Source organism: Etheostoma spectabile, chromosome 18, assembly GCF_008692095.1.
Source record: "Etheostoma spectabile isolate EspeVRDwgs_2016 chromosome 18, UIUC_Espe_1.0, whole genome shotgun sequence".
NCBI lineage: Eukaryota > Metazoa > Chordata > Actinopteri > Perciformes > Percidae > Etheostoma > Etheostoma spectabile.
This window is the reverse complement of record NC_045750.1, coordinates 5847628-5865152: the sequence shown is the minus strand read 5'-3', so window position 1 is coordinate 5865152 and position 17525 is coordinate 5847628. Positions and strand designations below refer to the sequence as shown.

Sequence of the window (17525 nt, the reverse complement as noted above, 5' to 3'; positions counted from 1 at the left end):
CATCGAATGGACTTCTATTCAAATGTGGCTACATATGGGAATGTGTCATTATGAAATCCGTATGAACCATTGTATTAAAAATGCCTAAAACCAGCAGTAATGAAACTAAATCTGAGGCATGCAGAAAACATCCCGTTTCCAAATGAAATTCCTCATCGAAGCCAAGCAAACTGATCCCGAGCTGGTTCTAGAAACCCACGAAAATCCCCTCTCATTCCGCTGATAATCGTCCAAATTGGCTTTATAATATTTCAAAGAAAACTTACATTTCCGTTGAAAATCCGCACTCTTTTTTTTTGTTGTAAAAAACGATTTAGACGATGGGAATTAAAAACAAAACAAAACAAAAACAATAATAACACGACAAAGCCGAGCAGAAGACCATGTGAAAAACACAAACGGCTCAAAAAGGAAAATGTCCACAAAAAGCGTAGAAAATGTTGAAAGAAGCGCTTGGTTCCTTATTAAGGCGAAGATACAATATTTATTCCTTGTCTCCTGGGATGCTCCGCTCCGTCTATTGTCCTCCCATTCCTCAGTGCTGATGCTTAATTTTCAAAACTTCTATATTACCAAGGGACCTACGACATCAGCCGAGAAATACCCTGCAAGTACAAAATCCGTGAGCCAGCCCCGTCCGTGCAGAGGGGAGACGCTCGCGTTCCGCCAGCTTTCTGCCGTTACCGAGAGCGCGCGAGGGGGGACTTTTCCATTTCTCTCGCTTTTGGAGGATTTTAACGCATTTTTTTTTATTATTGTTCGATCGGGCCAGAGAGCGGAGGGAGAAAAAAAAAAAAACCCCGGGTTACTTTGGAGAAAGCACAATGTCAGCGACCTTCCCCGGACTTGTCCACGACGCAGAGGTAGGCGACTGTTACTACTTAACATTCTCTAATTTATCAAATTAGAAAAGACTGGTAGTTAAATTAATTAGTTTAAAGTGAGCTATGGAGGCATTTCGAGACAGCACAGATCTGCTCTCAAGGAGCATCTAACTGGAATATAGCCTGCTGTATTGCATGGATTAAAAAAAAATGCATGGAAGGAGAAATGAGTCGTAAATCTCACTGCAGCAGCCGGTAAGAACCGGGCTTTTTATTAGTGTGCGGAAGCAAATGAGGCTCGTGTGGGAGCCGGTAACAGTGTGATTAGAACATGTTAGGGCGGAACACGGCGCTGTGTCTCACTCTGCTTACCTCCCATCCACAATGAGCGAGAGAGCTGGGACAGTACATTTGCCAACAGCTCGGGAATAATAATAATAATAATAATATATAACAGCACGGCTTTTAAAACGTAGCAAGGAGAGTGACAGGCGTGCCAAAGGGAGGGGGAAAAATACCGATGGCTCCTGTTGCCGTGCGTTCGTTCCCCTCCCGGGCGTGTGGAAATGACATCTCCTTCAGGTGGTTTAAAGTGGAAGAAGAAAAAAAAAAAAAAAAAAAAATTGCTTTGAGTGTGTGAGTTGTGTTTTTGAGTGTGTTTGGGAGGCAGCGAGAGGAGACACCGGCTGATGCTAAATGACACGGCTCATATATCTCCCCGTCTCTTTATTATCTTGTAGATACGCCACGACGGATCAAACAGCTACCGGCTCATGCAGCTCGGGTGCCTGGAGTCCGTGGCCAACTCCTCGGTCGCCTACTCCTCCTCCTCCCCGCTCACCTACCCGGCGCCGGCAGGGACGGAGTTCGCTTCGCCCTATTTCTCGGCCAACCACCAGTACACGCCCCTCCACCACCAGTCCTTCCACTACGAGTTCCAGCACTCCCACCCGGCCGTGGCCCCGGAGGCCTACGGCCTCAACTCGCTGCACTCGGGCCAGTACTACCAGCAGATCCACCACGGAGAGCCCGCCGACTTCATCAACCTGCACAATGCGCGCTCGGCCCTCAAGTCCTCGTGCCTGGACGAGCAGCAACGGCGCGAGCTGGGCTGCCTCGACGCTTACCGGCGCCATGACCTGTCGCTGATGACGTCACATGGCTCCCAGGCCTACGGCGTCGGTATGCACCACCCGGACCAGAGGCTGCTGCCCGGCGGCGGCCTGGGTCTTCCTTCGTCAGGATCAGACGACCTGCAGGTACCGGAGGCCTCCGTCCCTCCTTCCCCGCTAATTCACAGTCTCCTGTCACCTCATGTCACCCCTTCATTCCCCCTTCCCTTGACTTGTCCTTTCTGGTTTATTAACACTGTTCCATAATGCGATAATAGTAGGCTACTACAGAGCCTTATGGCTGCCACCAGGCCCGGTATCCGTGCCCTACTGGCCTACTATTGAACCCCCCCCTCCTCCCCCCCTATTGTACCAGCAACACAGCAATTCCAAAATATTGAACAGAAAGACGGCGCCAGATGTCTGTCTGCCTGCCTGTCTGCTTCATCTGTCTGTTGTCTCTGACACTGACCAGGCTGGATAACATTTGGCCTGTAGGTTATGCCCCTGCCGGTGACTCTGTCCTACTTTGGAGTAGGCCTATATAATATTGGATTTCATATTGAGATAATTTTGTTGCCAAACCAAACGTGACTGTACAACAGGCTAAGTAGCCTAAATGTCAAGTCCACCAGGCGCAGCGCCTCTGAAAGGAAGGCCCGTTTCTAAAGGTTAATTGACTGGCAGTCTATACAATCCTATTGTGAAATCCGCCCTTTATTTTTCCAGAAACATACGAGACCCATATTTTACATAATTCTTTTCGGTGTAAAGAAATGGGCGAGATGAAAACGGATTCGCACGGCTTGTTTGAGTGTGTGTGTGTGTGTGTGTGTGTGTGTGTGTGTGTGTGTGTGTGTGTGTGTGTGTGTGTGTGTGTGTGTGTGTGTGTGTGTGTGTGTCCGGCTGTCTGTTGAGGCAAAGAAAAGCCGCTGGTTGCTCTATTCTCCGGTAAAGGGCGGATTAACGGATCGGGGTTCAGGGCACAATGCCCAGCTTGAGCACCATAAAGCACCGTAGTTTATCCAATTACCGACTTAACGTCAATCAACTTTGTTACTTATGCAGCGGCAGTCTCTCTTAGTTAAACACGATTTAACACAGCGACACATCATTTCAGTCACGTTAACTATTTACCAACTCCACTCCAGTCCAGCTCGATCGAGTCGCTTTTATCGACACTTTTACTACGCTATGTTTAAATATCATCAATTATGATAACAGCTTCATTTTAAAGACGATAAATAATCGGTAACAATATTTATTATAGGCTTATTTTTTTTAACAATAATTCCGTTTTCTTTAAATTAATTTATTTGACTTTATTTAAAGGGTGTGGCGGCGTAGCCTGACGATGATGTGTTTTAAATGAAAACAATTGCCTACTGTGAATGGTCACTAAATATTACAGCAAATTTAGAGAATTATAATTGTTCCTGCATGATTATAATTTTTATTTTATTTAAAAAAAAAAAATCATAGATTACTTTCAGACGATTTATAGCCCACGTGGAATTTAATCATTTGAATTCCGTGATAATATCGAATTTATTCTACGTACATTTGTTGTCAAGTAGTCTAACCTGAATAGCGCAAGTACGTTGCCTTTAATTCATTTTCAAATTCTATATTTCTCTTAAGCCGCTGGCACTTAAAGAGAGCACAGGTTTGACCCTTTATTGAGAAAAAGAAAGAAACGGCTCGTGAACCTGAGCTCGCGCGAGGCGGATGTATGAACGGAACAGATGCGCCTATGGTCTCGTGCAGCCCGGTCGCATCTTTGAGCGCGTTAAAGAGATTTTCATGCTGAACAAAAGCAGCTGCCACACCTTTCTCCCGTCACTAAGCTAATTCATGCAAGACCTCTGCGTTTTGTATATTGATTTTATAATCACTTTAGCTTCGGAAGAAGAAGAAAAGAAACAGAGCAGGAGCTGGTTAAGAAAGAACTACAACCAGCTCCTTTTCTCCCACTTTATTTTAATCAGGCTTCTGCGTGGGCCAGGCCTCGAGGCTCGCACGGGGGATTAAGTGTTTTCTGAATAAACGCGCGTGTTCTCCTTTCTTGATGACATTGTTGATAGCACGCGAGTCTGAACTTGACCAAAATGGCGGCGCTACAGGGTTTCTGCGTGTTGTGTGTCTGCTACCGAGTGATTCCCAACAGGTTGGTGGCTGCAACTAACTCTGGGCACTTGTGCTCTTCTTCTCAGTGGGGACGAGTTGTGCAGCCCTCGCTTATAGCCCGGAGCCTTTCAAATTAAGCTCGTTTCTGGGTGAGCCGTGAGCTGCATCCTTTATTTTACGGTGCCCTCAATTTTACTCAAAGTCTGCAAAGTGACGTAGGCTACACTTTCTAACAAAAAGGGCTCGAGCACTAGGCTGGAGTGCAAAGGGCGCGCAACAGGGTTGGAAGCTACAAGGTGACATGTGGAAACTTTACGGTGACCTATGATCTAAATGCAGTGGTTCCCAACATGTGGGTCGAGACCACCCAAAGGAGTCGCAAGATACCTTTGAGAAGTCATAAGATATATAGAAAATAATTTTTTAAAGTATTCTGTTGCACAATTATTTTTTTTGTAAAAAACAAAAACTAAGTTTTTCGTCACCTGCTATATTTAAGAGGGCAAATCATTTATAGCATACTGTATTAAAACCCGTTACAACAGGTCAGTGTTTAAACTGGATGCGAGCCAAATGAAGAACCACTGATCTGTGGGATTTACAAAACAGATATAAATACGCATCAAGGAACATTTAGGAACCCTATGTACGGGGATCTCTATCATCAACAGGGCTGCTATTATAATTAAATGTATGTTGAAATGTACAGCTTTATTATGATATTGCATTAATTATATGTCCTTAGTTTCATTTCTCTATAGATACGATTTTTTCAGAGAACACTTTCCTTTGAAAGATGATCTATCTATCTATCTATCTATCTATCTATCTATCTGTCTGTCCATAAAAGCATAACAGCTCCCAAGAAAAACGAAAGTCATCAATTTCAGGTGTTCCTGTAGCCTGACAGTGAACCATGCTCCAGCAATATAATATATATATATATATATATATATATATATATATATATATATATAGGTGAAGGGATTTCTCCTGCCTGTTCGTCCTAATGAGTGCGTCTCTCCACAGGGCTCCGTGGAAGCGCAGTGTGGGCTCGTGCTGAACGGCCAAGGGGGCGTCATCCGGAGAGGTAAGGCCCCGTTTATTCTCTCTATTGTTGTACCGGAGGCCGTGAACACTCACAGCTCGACACGACAGCGAGCAGACAGACAAACAGGCGGAACACTCGTCTCTTGTCTGCTGTCAACATGTTACAGCAGGAACGGCCCCGTTTCCTCGCCTATTTAAACACTAACACACTGTACACGCGCAGACACACGCGCAGACACGGTGCTTCCCATTCCCAGTATGAAATGGACTGTCACTCAACACCTACGGGGGGATTTTCCCAGTCACTTTAAACATAGTCTTTGAGCTCGTCTTTCCCCAGGAAATTAAAATGTCAACAAAGTCATTAATATGGCACCGATTTGACTTCACGAGGCTCACCCTCTGATGTTTGACATATTATAGCATACACCAAATAGTACAGCAGGCACTTCCTGTTTGAAGTCAAACCTGTAGGCTATTTTAGAATTTTATTTAGATTAAATAAACAATTTATGCAATGTAATATGCATGCTTATCTCTCACCTGTAGTCATTAAATAGGAGAACAAGGATACTCAAGGAATAGCCCCTTATTTATGCTACAACCTTTTTAGTAAGTCTATAAACCAGAATGTTGCAGACTTTAAACGGGAGGCTTAATTTAAGAAATTAAACGTTTACAAATTAAATTATAGGTCTATACTGGCTATTGTAAATAAATAAATCCAGTTCAGTTACTATCGACACTGTCGTTCATTAAGCCTAGAGAATTACATGAAACTAAAAGGGGGCAATCTATCATTTTCATTGGCTTCTGGGCAAATTCTATTTAATTCTATTATTATTATTATTTTTCTCTGGTGTATTTATCTGTGGGGTTAGGATGTTTCTGCGGTGCTGGTTGTTTTTTTTATGACAGTAGAATGAATCCATGTAGCCTTTAGAGGCGGCTCAGGTTGACTCTGGATGTGGAGTCTGGGTTTGAACAACCTTTAGGTTCATCAACGCCTGTGTGTTTGGTTTTTAGTCTGGACTAGGCTACAGTCTTCCACACAGGGAGGAAGGCTGTGTCTTGGGTTTAATTTTTCATCAGCTCTGCCTAGGTGTTGGGGCTTTTCTCTCGGATTGACGCGGGAATCCCTTCGCTATCACTTTCGGTTAATGGTGCGCCGTATTTGGCCCTGAGCTCAGCCGCTGCAACCATCACAACCAATAATCTTTGCTTTACCTCGCGCTCCCGTATCGATAGCTTCTCTCGCCTCGGGCGGACGCTTTGATATGCTAATGCCGAGCGGGGCCCCGGATTCAGCCGAGATCATATTAATGTTGTTCTTTCTGACTGCGGCTTTGGCGGCATGAATATTCACATAACCTTTTTCAAAAGAAAATCACTCAAGAAACGCGAATCCTACTTAGGAGGAGTCGTGTGTGTTTTTAATCACCCTGCTATCCCTTTCCCCGTTCAGCTCTAACGGCAGCCTCACAGATCAAGCTGATCTGTCAGGCGCGCGCTCCCGCCACCAGAGCCCGTGCACGCGCCTCTCTTTTCTGTCAAGACATTGGCTGGCTTACTTTGGAGCCATAAACATTGTTGTTAAAATATGAGGAGAATGACATTTGGCCCGTGTCTCTTTTTCTTTAATTTTCGTGGCAAACTCGTAAAAGGCGTTTGATTCGGTGTGTGATCCCGCCCGCCGCTCGCGCCGCAGCCCGAGGCTACTCTCCGTTGCTTAAATACCGCTATCGCCTCTGGGCCCGCGCGCACCACTGACTGCACTACCGGCAATAGCTCTTTTCGATTGCCCTTGGCAACATAAAATACAAACTACTTTGAATCAAAACATTTTTAGGGGAATTAATATGATGTGAACCCGCGGCTTTCAGAGACGCGCGCCTCTGTCAGAGCGCGTGAGTCTGACAGACAGCTCTGCCGGGTTGGTGTCACACATACACAGACTAGCCGGACTTCACACGCGCACACCACGCGCACGCACTCAGACGAGTTCAAGCTAAACCAATAGTATCAATCGATTCCCTCGACCTACAATCGTCCACTTTTGACAGCCTGAGTGAAATACAAGTGCCACACTGCCGGGTACAAAGTGCTGCCCGCTGGATAAAACAGGCTTTTGTCACCACACCAGGATGATGTCACAGTTGTGCTGTGGACTCGAGTCGCTGTCCAGGTGCTGAAATGAAAGGTAGACGCTGCTGTCCATGGTGCTGAACCTGGCTGACATGTTTTTGAAGCTGCAGGTCTCAGTGCCATCCTGCAGCCAGAGAAACGATACGAAACTAGCACATTTCTGCTGATTGTGAATAATAGATTCTTAAAACTAAAACATGGGTTACAGTCGCTCACATATAAGGCTTAGTCGGTGGCCAAATTGTCTCCATTGTCCCAAAAAGATTGGCGTGTGCAGCCTGCCTGCAGCGTGGTTCGACTCAGCCTAAACGGCATCCTTTTCTTCATTCCATTATATCCAGCACGGCCTAACAACAAAGCGACACACCCTGCTGTTAGATTTGATAATGAGGCAGATGAATAATAGAATATAGCCTACAGTATATAGCCTACAGTAAGACAGCAACCTTGCGCTTCAGCTGCTTGGGACGGTAGTTCAAGTGAAAGTTTAATAATAATAGGCCTACTCAGAGCAGTCGATATATTCCAGGAGGATCCAGCAACACTGATTCAGATGCAATTAATAATGTGAAAGAGCATTCCCTATCACAACCACAATCATTTATTCACACACTCAGGAGCCTCAAGTACACAATTAAATCAACTTGAGGTGATTAAAGGGAGGGTTTGTTGTAGATTACAGCAGACTTTTCTTACTTACAGACAAATATTGAGCTGGAACAGAAATATAAATATATGTGCATAGTAAAAAAAAAAAGTAATATTTAACTAGTGAAGAGGAGTCTGATGAAGTGCTGAGCAAAACACAGTGATATCACCAGTGGTGATTGAATGTACTTGAGCCTATGTGTTTTTATGGACTGAGTTTGCATTTACTATCACAACCTTTTCTGGTTTAAATTGTTATCATAATCATATTTGAACATATTGTTTACAGCTCTACTGTGAAGAAGGTACAAGGATGATAAAGGCTGTGAACCAGGCAGGCTTCTTGGGGAAAAAAACATGCATCTTCATTTTTTTTTTGCTAAATTGTTCAATAAACTAAAGGATTATGTTTTGTTTAAGGGCTTAAACGACGTACGCCATTTCAAAATCCATTGGATTATCTGAAAAAATGTATTGTCACAATGCTGGAAACAGCTGTTTTTCTTAGCTCATGAGACGGTGGCATTTTGGAGATGCATGATTTTGATGTGTAAAGATCAAAATAGGCTGCATCCTTAATTTGTGTGAAGGTTCGGAGGCATGTACTTGAGACAGTGTAAACAGAAATTTGGATTAGCATACTGCATGTGACAAAATAAAGGTAGTAAATATAAAAATACCACATTTGATAAATAACTTTCATGTTATAATGAAAGTGGAAAAGCTTAAGTGGTGGAGCAGTTTTCTTGTTCAGGTTATTTTTATTCACTCTATATAGTACATACTACACGCTGGCTGCACTGATATTACATTATTGCACCAAGCAAAGAGACTTCCCGTTTGCTCAGATATGATATTTTGTGTTTTTTTTAATAACTTGTATGTCCTGATACGTGTACATATTACAAATAAGAACCAGGGACACATCTAAAGCCATCCTTCTCAGGGTTGAGGATACATTTAAACCTTTATGAATACGTTTTCTTTCGGACAAAAATTTGCATGTATTTTCTATAAGTCAAGGCTTTTCAAGGTCTAAATTGATTTTTATTGGATACATTCAGTACAGACCTGAATGCACCGACACTGAAAAATAAAGAAAAAGTCTCTTGCAGCCCTTGTAAAAGAATGCAGCATCCTCTCATTACTTGCAGAATGCATTACAAAATGAGACATCCCTCAAACTAAAGGAAGCCCCAGAACAATTTGCAGTGCCTTTGGCTTTGCACTGGGTTTTCAGACAACATGCATCTGCCTCTTGTCCAGCTCTTGGATAAAGTTAAATCCATCATTATCATCATTGTTTTTGACAGGAGTTAAAAGGAGCCTCCTCGTTTGGTTGACACTTCCCTGATCAGCATTTATTCAAATGTGAAAATACATGTTTAACCATAAATCCTCAGATCATGGTCATATATTGTTTAAACAAGCGGAGGCAGTCGCAGTCAGTCAGTTAGTTAGTTTGTGTGTGTGTGTGTGTGTGTGTGTGTGTGTGGTGTGTGTGTGTGTGTGTGTGTGTGTGTGTGTGTGTGTGTGTGTGTGTGTGTGTGTGTGTGTGTGTGTGTGTGTGTGTGTGTGTGTGTGTGGTGTGTGTGTGTGTGTGTGTGTGTTTAAATGCAAACCAATGGAATTGAACATCCAAAAGAGCTGGATCTTAGTAGTTTGCAAGTTGTTGTTATTTTAATATAATTTTAAATAATATTCTTGAAAAATGCAAGTGTTGTTGGCATTAAGCAACTAAATACTTAAAATAAAAACCCAATAATAAACCAAACTGCCTGCACAATTTCCCAGAGGCATCAAGCTTTTGTCTACATAGGGGCATTCCCAAAATAGCACAAAGGTTTTTGATTTATAATCTGTGTTAAAACAAACATTTATCAATGTACAGAAAAACGTGCCAATAGGTGGGTCGGCCTTCCTGTTAACGATGTCTTGACCTATCATTAGACATTGCATTAGTACACAGAAGTACAAAAAGTACAAAGTTCAGTTTGCCACTAATTCATAAACAAAAGTGTTTACCTAAAGTAGCAGTTGGTTTGAAATCTGCTGGATAGCTCCACAGTTCTTTGTTTTTAATGGTTCCATTGTTGCGTTGCATTATTTCAGCTTCGTGTTTGACACAGCATCATTAGGGAAACACTTTTGCCAGTAATGCCTTCACTTCTTTGTGTGTTCAAAAGACATACAGGCAGTTACTTTGCACATTTTCTTCACGGTGCCATGAAACACTTGTGGACTTCTGGAGATGAATAAACCATTGGGGGAAATGAAACCAGGGCTGTTTTTCATATTTCATGAAAAGGTGACACTTTTGGAGATACACGGTTTTCATAGGACATCGCCGAAGATCAAAATAGGCAGCATCTGTAATTTGCGTAAACAGAAATGTGGACTGTGTGTGACAAATTAAAGGGAGTTCAAATAAAAAATATCAAGTTTAATAAAATACAATGAGACAACCTTGTTTCAAACTAAGGGTGAGCACACAACAACAATTTATTGTTCTTGGCCAACTATTCCTTTAACTGTCCTTGGGTACTGCTGTTTGTCCATGCTGAGCCTTGTTGTAACAAGTCGTGTTGTGTGTGTGTGTGTGTGTGCGTGCAGGGGGGACATGTGTGGTGAATCCTACAGATCTGTTCTGCTCGGTACCGGGCCGCCTGTCGCTGCTCAGCTCCACCTCCAAGTACAAAGTGACCATCGCCGAGGTGAAAAGAAGACTGTCCCCACCAGAGTGCCTCAACGCCTCCCTACTGGGCGGCATACTGCGCAGGTCAGTAACACACACACACACACACACACACACACACACACACACACACACACACACACACACACACACACACACACACACACACACACACACACACACCACACACACACACACACACACACACACACACACACACACACACACACACACCGGCCGTATACCAATGCAGAACAAGGGTTCATCGCAGCTTCTTTCATGGATCTAAAGGTAAATCCGATGATTAAAGAGTGTACTGATTTGTTGACTTAGTCCTAGAGCAGGGCAATCTATTGATATTGTGATATACTAGACATCGTCTTAGATTTTGGATATCGTAATATCGTAATATCTTAATATTGCATAAGTGGTGTCTTTTCCTGGTTTTAAAGGCTGCATTACAGTAAAGTGATGTCATTTTCTAAACTTACCAGATTGTTGTAACTGTTCTATTATTGGCCTTTACCCACTTAGTCATTATATCCACATTACTGATAATTATTCATCAAAAATCTTATTGTGTAAATATTTTGTAAAGCACCAATAGTCAACACCACAATATTGTTGCGGTATCAATATCGAGGTATTTGGTCAAAAATATCGTGAAATTTGATTATCTCCATATTTCCCAGTCCTACTTGGTCCTTTAGTTCTTTTAGTACAGCTGACATGGTAAATGTCACACTTCATCTCATTATGAATCTATGTAGAACCATTGCATCTTGCAGACAACAACATTTAGTTGCTAGTCTGTATCGACGAAGATTCATTTAGGGGATTGTTCAGATTCCACCAGATGTCCCTCATTTCGGCCGGATGTCCTACCCCTTCCGCTTTCTTTGTGTTGGTAGTATTTTATAAGGACTGTGGTTAACTGCTCCTCAGACCTTTGAACAAGGACGTTTGTGCTTTGAGGAAACATTTCATGGTAACTATTTAAACCTAAAGTGTCGCCTAATAAATCCACCGATCACTGGCCATGTAGGACAGAAAACTTAAAATAGAGTCCATCTTACAGCAGCAGGGTTATACAAGAATACAAGTGTAGTAGTGAAAGGGTGGAAGGACAATCCAACAACATCTAGCCGTATAAATCAACAACTTGTAGACAAAGTCATTGGACAAATGTGGATTTACTGCAGGACTGTTCCTTTGGATTTGATTGGATTATCAAAATGTCTATTATTTTGACCACCCTCTGTACACCCTGTAACAAAATAATATTGAAGAGAGAAGAGAGAGAGAGAGAGAGAGAGAGAGAGAGAGAGAGAGAGAGAGAGAGAGAGAGAGAGAGAGAGAGAGAGAGAGAGAGACAGACAGACAGACAGACAGACAGACAGACAGACAGACAGAGAGGGATTTTAAGAGTGAAATCCTGTTTTTTAAAAGCATAAATCTGGCTGGTGAACATTGGAGAGCGCTGCCTGAGTCTTTGTAGCCCTCAGATGAAACAGAGGATATACAGTAGCGCCCACAAAGACTATTGTAGGCGAACGAGGGCCGGGGCTGCACGCGCCGCCATGCCCAGGGAGCCAGAGGGAGGCAAGACCAGGCCAAAGCATGCCAGGATCAGAGGAACCAGAGGAAAGCAAGAGTTGCCAGTGCTGTATTATTGATGAGGCGAAGAGAAAGGGAAGGGGGGGGGGGGGGGAGAATATGGCTGAACCTACAAGATGAGGCATCAACAAAGTAGGAAAAAAAGAGCGTGCAAATAGAGGTTTTGATCTTCATCTGTAGTAGAATAAATCACGCCAACATCACAGCTCAATTCTAACATGTATTGTGTATCAGAACCAAAATCCTTGTTGAGAAGTGTATGTGCCTCCGGTTTGTTAAAGAATGATAGAAACCCCTCAGTAATTTCCATTCAAATATCCCAAATAGATCTTTTGGGAGTTTTATAAGATAGGAAGTGGACATTTGGTTGACATAAAAAGCTGAAGTAATGACAGGGACCATTGCCCCTCTGTTTTCCAAAATAGAACGTCTTCGGGTGTAGAAAGAGACAAATGCTCAAACAATGACAGAGGAAACTCAAGGGGACACACAACCATATCTGTGTGTAATGAAAGCATATGTAATGTATAACGAGTTGACATGTTTTAATTTTACACTCTTTGATATTATGCTTAATTTCATGCTTTTGTCAAATCAAAGCAAACCTATATTCCTTATACTTACTTTCAAGACTTAATTAAACACACATTGATTGGTAGGATAAGGAGGCCAGAGGATTTTTTTGTTTTTTTGGTTCAAAATAATTGATGATGATGATGATGATGATGTGTGATCCAGATATTCTCTCTTAACAAATGACAGTGTGATGTAAAAAAAGAAATAATTATTATTATTATTATTTTCGGTTTACACAGAGCAAAGTCTAAGAATGGAGGCCGGTGTCTCCGTGAGAAATTAGACCGTCTAGGCCTCAACCTCCCGGCAGGACGGAGGAAAGCTGCCAACGTCACACTGCTCACCTCCCTGGTGGAAGGTAGGGGACTTTAATCCAAAACGCACTCCAAAATACTTTAGCTATACCTTCAGATGTATTCCAGTTTTCATATTTGATCCATTTGTCACTTGTAATATCAGTCTTTTTCCTGTTTTTTCGTGCTCAGGTGAGGCGCTCCACCTGGCGAGGGACTTCGGCTACACCTGCGAGACAGAGTTCCCCAGTAAGGCAGTGGGGGAACATTTGGCGAGGCAGCACAGCGAGCCGAAAGAAACCAGCGCACGCAAGAAAATGGTCCTAGCTACGAAGTGAGAAGACAAACAAACACACATTCACACACACTAGCAAAGACACACTGGGACTGTTTGGAGCTTGAATTGTTTTTGTAACTTCTCAGCCAGAAAAAGTAGGTTTTATTCTGAAACTCTCCAGACGTCAAGGTTTTCATAGCTTTAAGAAAGGTCAAAAGGTAGAGTTTGAAGTCACTGTTTGTCTATAAGTTTAGTGAAAAATCACGATAGATTCTGGAGTTACAACAGGATCGAAAAAATTGATCATTTAAAAAAAACATTTTTCCTAAGATTTTGCTTTCACTTAACACCTTATTCTACCATTTACAGCCACGTTATAGTCGTAGGTTCATCACCCTGCTATTAACCATCTATCTTGAGGGAAAGCGCTTGGACCAAGGTGAAAAACAAGTGGTTTTATTGGCAATGCGAGAGTCAGACAACAGAGAAAATAAACAGAAGTTTAAGGAAAGAGCATTTAATGAGAATGTACACTTCATGCACAGTGGGGGGGGGGGGGGGGGGGGGGGGGTACAACTTCCCACTCCTAACAGCTAACACACTATTCATGCATAGAGCAGCTACTGTATTTGAATTTTAATTTCACAGTTGTGATTTATGTACAGTACACTCGAGTGTGCTGAAGGGAACCAGTTAACACTCTGTTCCAGTTACTACTAAGTTAGATTTTTCCATAATCCATCCAATGATTTCAATACTGAATAAAACCAAAAAGGACAGCCTGGACCAATGTTGAAAACCAACTAGGACTCGTCTCACTCCTGCATGTAGTGTTCCTTCAATTATTTCCTCGGAGGAATTCATGTGTGGGTTGATCCAAAATGTTGAGGAAGGGTGAAAGAAAAGTAGGGGAAAAAAGAGACAAATTGCAACGGTTGTGTTGGGGACAGATGGTAACCCTCATTCCCTCCCTCCGTCTGTCCATTAGGCAAATCTGTAAGGAGTTCCAGGACTTACTGAGCCAAGACCGCTCTCCTCTGGGCTCCTCCAGACCGACCCCCATCCTGGACCTGGACATCCAGAGACACCTCACACACTTCAGGTAACACACACACACACACACACACACACACACACACACACACACACACACACACGGTCTTTACACAATAATGGACTGGACGTTTCTTAAAACGTTTCCAACCTAGAGTCACACTAAACAACTGAGTGAAGGCAGACTTCGTGCAGAGCCCGGCTGCTCTCTGTTTTGGCTCAGACTGCTTTGCCATTTTCGAAAGATGCAGCTGTGCAGTTTGTTTTATTGGCGCAAAGGACAGAGGAGGAGCGGCTTGTTAGCAGAAATGTCACATCTATGGCGTCATCCATAGCAGAATACACACAGTTTTATCAAGCCTCCAAAGGGAGATGAACTGTAGAGCGCCCGGCAGAAAGATAAGAACTGAGCTCTGTTGCAGAAACCCAGTTATGACGGACTGAACAGCAGCTTAAAGGTCTGAGCTGAGAGGTGACATTTAGCTCTGAAAGAACCGGCCCGAGGATCTTACAGGGCGGAAAAACAAGTCTTATATAGGAAAATTGATTCTTAAAACCTAGTTTATGCCCATTTATCTTGTATCTTACCTTATAAATCTGCTATTGGGATCCTGCAGCCTTGTGGCGCTTTTACATTTTTCCTAGTTTTAATTCGTTGTAATGATTCCTATGTGTGCCATTATTAGATTGTAGGGTAAACTGTGCGGTGCGTTTTAGGAAAATCAAATAAAATATGTTTGTTTGTGACTGTTGATCGCTGTGATTAAATATCACATGGGAGTCTACTGTGTGATTTAAAGCCGTCATGCATGACAATTTCTGTTTTAGGGCTGCAATTTCAGATTATTTTCTAGATTATTTAGTCTATGAAATGTCAGAAGATAGGGAAAAACGCCCATCACATTATCTAAAAGCCCAAGGGAAAGTCTTCAAATGCCTCGTTTTGTCTGATCAACAGTCCTGAACCTAAAAATATTCAGTTTAAAATTACATTAGACAAAGAAAAGCACCAAATCCCCATAACTGAGAAGGTAGAACAACAGAATATTGAGTAATTGTTGCTTGAAAAATGACTTAATGAAATATCCATTATCAAAATGGTTGTCAGTTATTTTTCTGTTAATCAATATTTAGGATAGGATAAGAAGGAGGAAAGTTTCTGAGGAGAAAAAAAGGAATTTGGAGGAAATCCGTCTTCCTTACAAACCCAAACTGTCCTAGCACTGATTTCTTCTTTCTCTTTGCACCTAAATGAAACAAAAGTTTGTCATTTGTTCCCCCCCCGACAGTCTGATCACTCACGGGTTCGGCACGCCGGCGGTCTGTGCAGCTCTCAGCACCTTCCAGACGGTCCTGAGTGAGATGCTCAACTACCTGGACAAAAACTCGAGCGGGAAAACGAGCAGCGACCAACAGATCAACAACAGCTCAGAAAAGACGCAGCTCCGGAAAACAGTCGAGCCCCAGAGCAAAGACGGGAAAACAGAAAAGACTGAGTAGCCCCCACCCACCCGGTCCCCGTGCCTTGGAGCGCTGCATTTAAGAGTGTGTGTGCACACACACACTCAGAAAGGATTTGTTATCTCCCACTGTGTTTTCTTTGGGACAATTCATATTGATTGTTATTTATTTATCTTATGTTGAAATGTAACACTAAACTGAACTGTCCCAAACAAGACGTTGTGATGTGTGTGAACACATCCTGTTTAGGTGTGTGTGTGTGTGTGTGTGTGTGTGTGTGTGTGTGTGTGTGTGTGTGTGTGGTGTGTGTGTGTGTGTGTGTGTGTGTGTGTGTCGTAATAAGGAGAAGCCACGCCATGGAGACGGCTGTGACTCTTCACTGACTTTTATTTGTGTGTTTATTAAATCTGAAAATCGGAAGAAAACATGGACATGCTGACATCACAGTTTTCCAGGACAGGGGTGGTAACTGCCAATACAGAGACAGACAGACAGACAGACACACACAACACACACACACACCACACACACACACACACACACACACACACACACACACACACACACACACACACACACACACACACACACACACACACACACACACACACACACACACATGGTCTTGAGCAATTTGATCTCAATACAGCTAATTCAGGTGTGGATGTTCTGCAACGATACAAAAAACATTTTAGTCCTCTGAAGGTTAATTTAACCTGTTTTGTTTTAAATGATTGAGAGAAATCTCTTTATTATATTTCCAGTTTTGTCTAAATTCTCAGGCAATCTAATTGAAATAATTTCCTTTTCCAAACTTTAACAGTTTGAATTGAACTACAATGACCCTAACCCTAACCCAAACTCTTACACACACACACACACACACACACACACACACACACACACACACACACACACACACACACACCCCTGTACCTGTGAGAGCACTTAAACCCCCCCGAAAGCAGACTTACTTTTACACCGAACAATCAGTGCCATAGCAACCAGTGTGTTTACCATGTGGGCAACATGGGAGAAAGACACCACTGCCTGGGTTAGGCTACACTGTGGTGTGTCTGTGAATGTGTGAGTGAATGTGTCTTAGTGTGTATGAGAGATAAAGAGAGAGAGAAAGAGAGAGAAGGGTCCAACTCAGCCATTTTGTAAAAGGTGACTTTGCGGTTGCCGTCGTTACTCTTCCCTGTGCATGTCTATCTTTGTACACTCCCCAGATCGCAAGTTTAGCCGACACAAGCTCTCTGACTCGCTCATGAACATTTGTAAAGATATATATAAATATTTAAATTACTTTTCTTGTAGGCTTTCAACTATGTATATGTTAAATCCCTACCTTCTGAAATGCTGGTGTTCAATAAAGACAGTTGCTACGTGTTCTACTATTTACTCTGGTGTTATGATGTGATGCACACATGCACCGTGTAGAAACATACAGAAGGTGGCAAAAGAGCAAGCAAAGACTGAAAAAAGGCACAGATCAAAGGCAGCGAGTGAATTATCCATACGAGTTCACAGTGTTAAATTAGAAAAAGTCAGAGTTCCTCTCTAATGTTGTGAAAAAGGCTACACCTGCAGAAAAGTTCAAAAGACTCCTTTGTGTGTGCGAGCAAGTGTGTTTTCTTTCAGTTT

The 17525-nt window shown here is 42.6% G+C and overlaps 1 protein-coding gene across 1 annotated transcript; it reads left to right on the top strand.

Annotated features, from left to right (window-relative positions):
* The first annotated feature begins 608 nt into the window (after positions 1-608).
* tfap2d (transcription factor AP-2 delta (activating enhancer binding protein 2 delta)) lies at positions 609-17278 on the top strand. The gene is made up of 8 exons (XM_032543424.1): positions 609-863; positions 1565-2083; positions 5093-5153; positions 10520-10685; positions 13034-13152; positions 13280-13421; positions 14353-14466; positions 15707-17278. Exons 1-8 carry the CDS (start codon positions 825-827, stop codon positions 15915-15917), a joined length of 1371 nt encoding a protein of 456 aa, XP_032399315.1. The 5' UTR covers positions 609-824; the 3' UTR covers positions 15918-17278.
* Positions 17279-17525: the final 247 nt, after the last annotated feature.

Coding starts and splice junctions, on each gene's coding strand:
- tfap2d (XM_032543424.1), top strand. CDS start 825: ATGTCAGCGACCTTCCCCGGACTTGTCCACGACGCAGAG. Junction 5,154..10,519: donor AGGGGGCGTCATCCGGAGAG/GTAAGGCCCCGT, acceptor GTGTGCGTGCAG/GGGGGACATGTGTGGTGAAT. Junction 10,686..13,033: donor CTGGGCGGCATACTGCGCAG/GTCAGTAACACA, acceptor CGGTTTACACAG/AGCAAAGTCTAAGAATGGAG.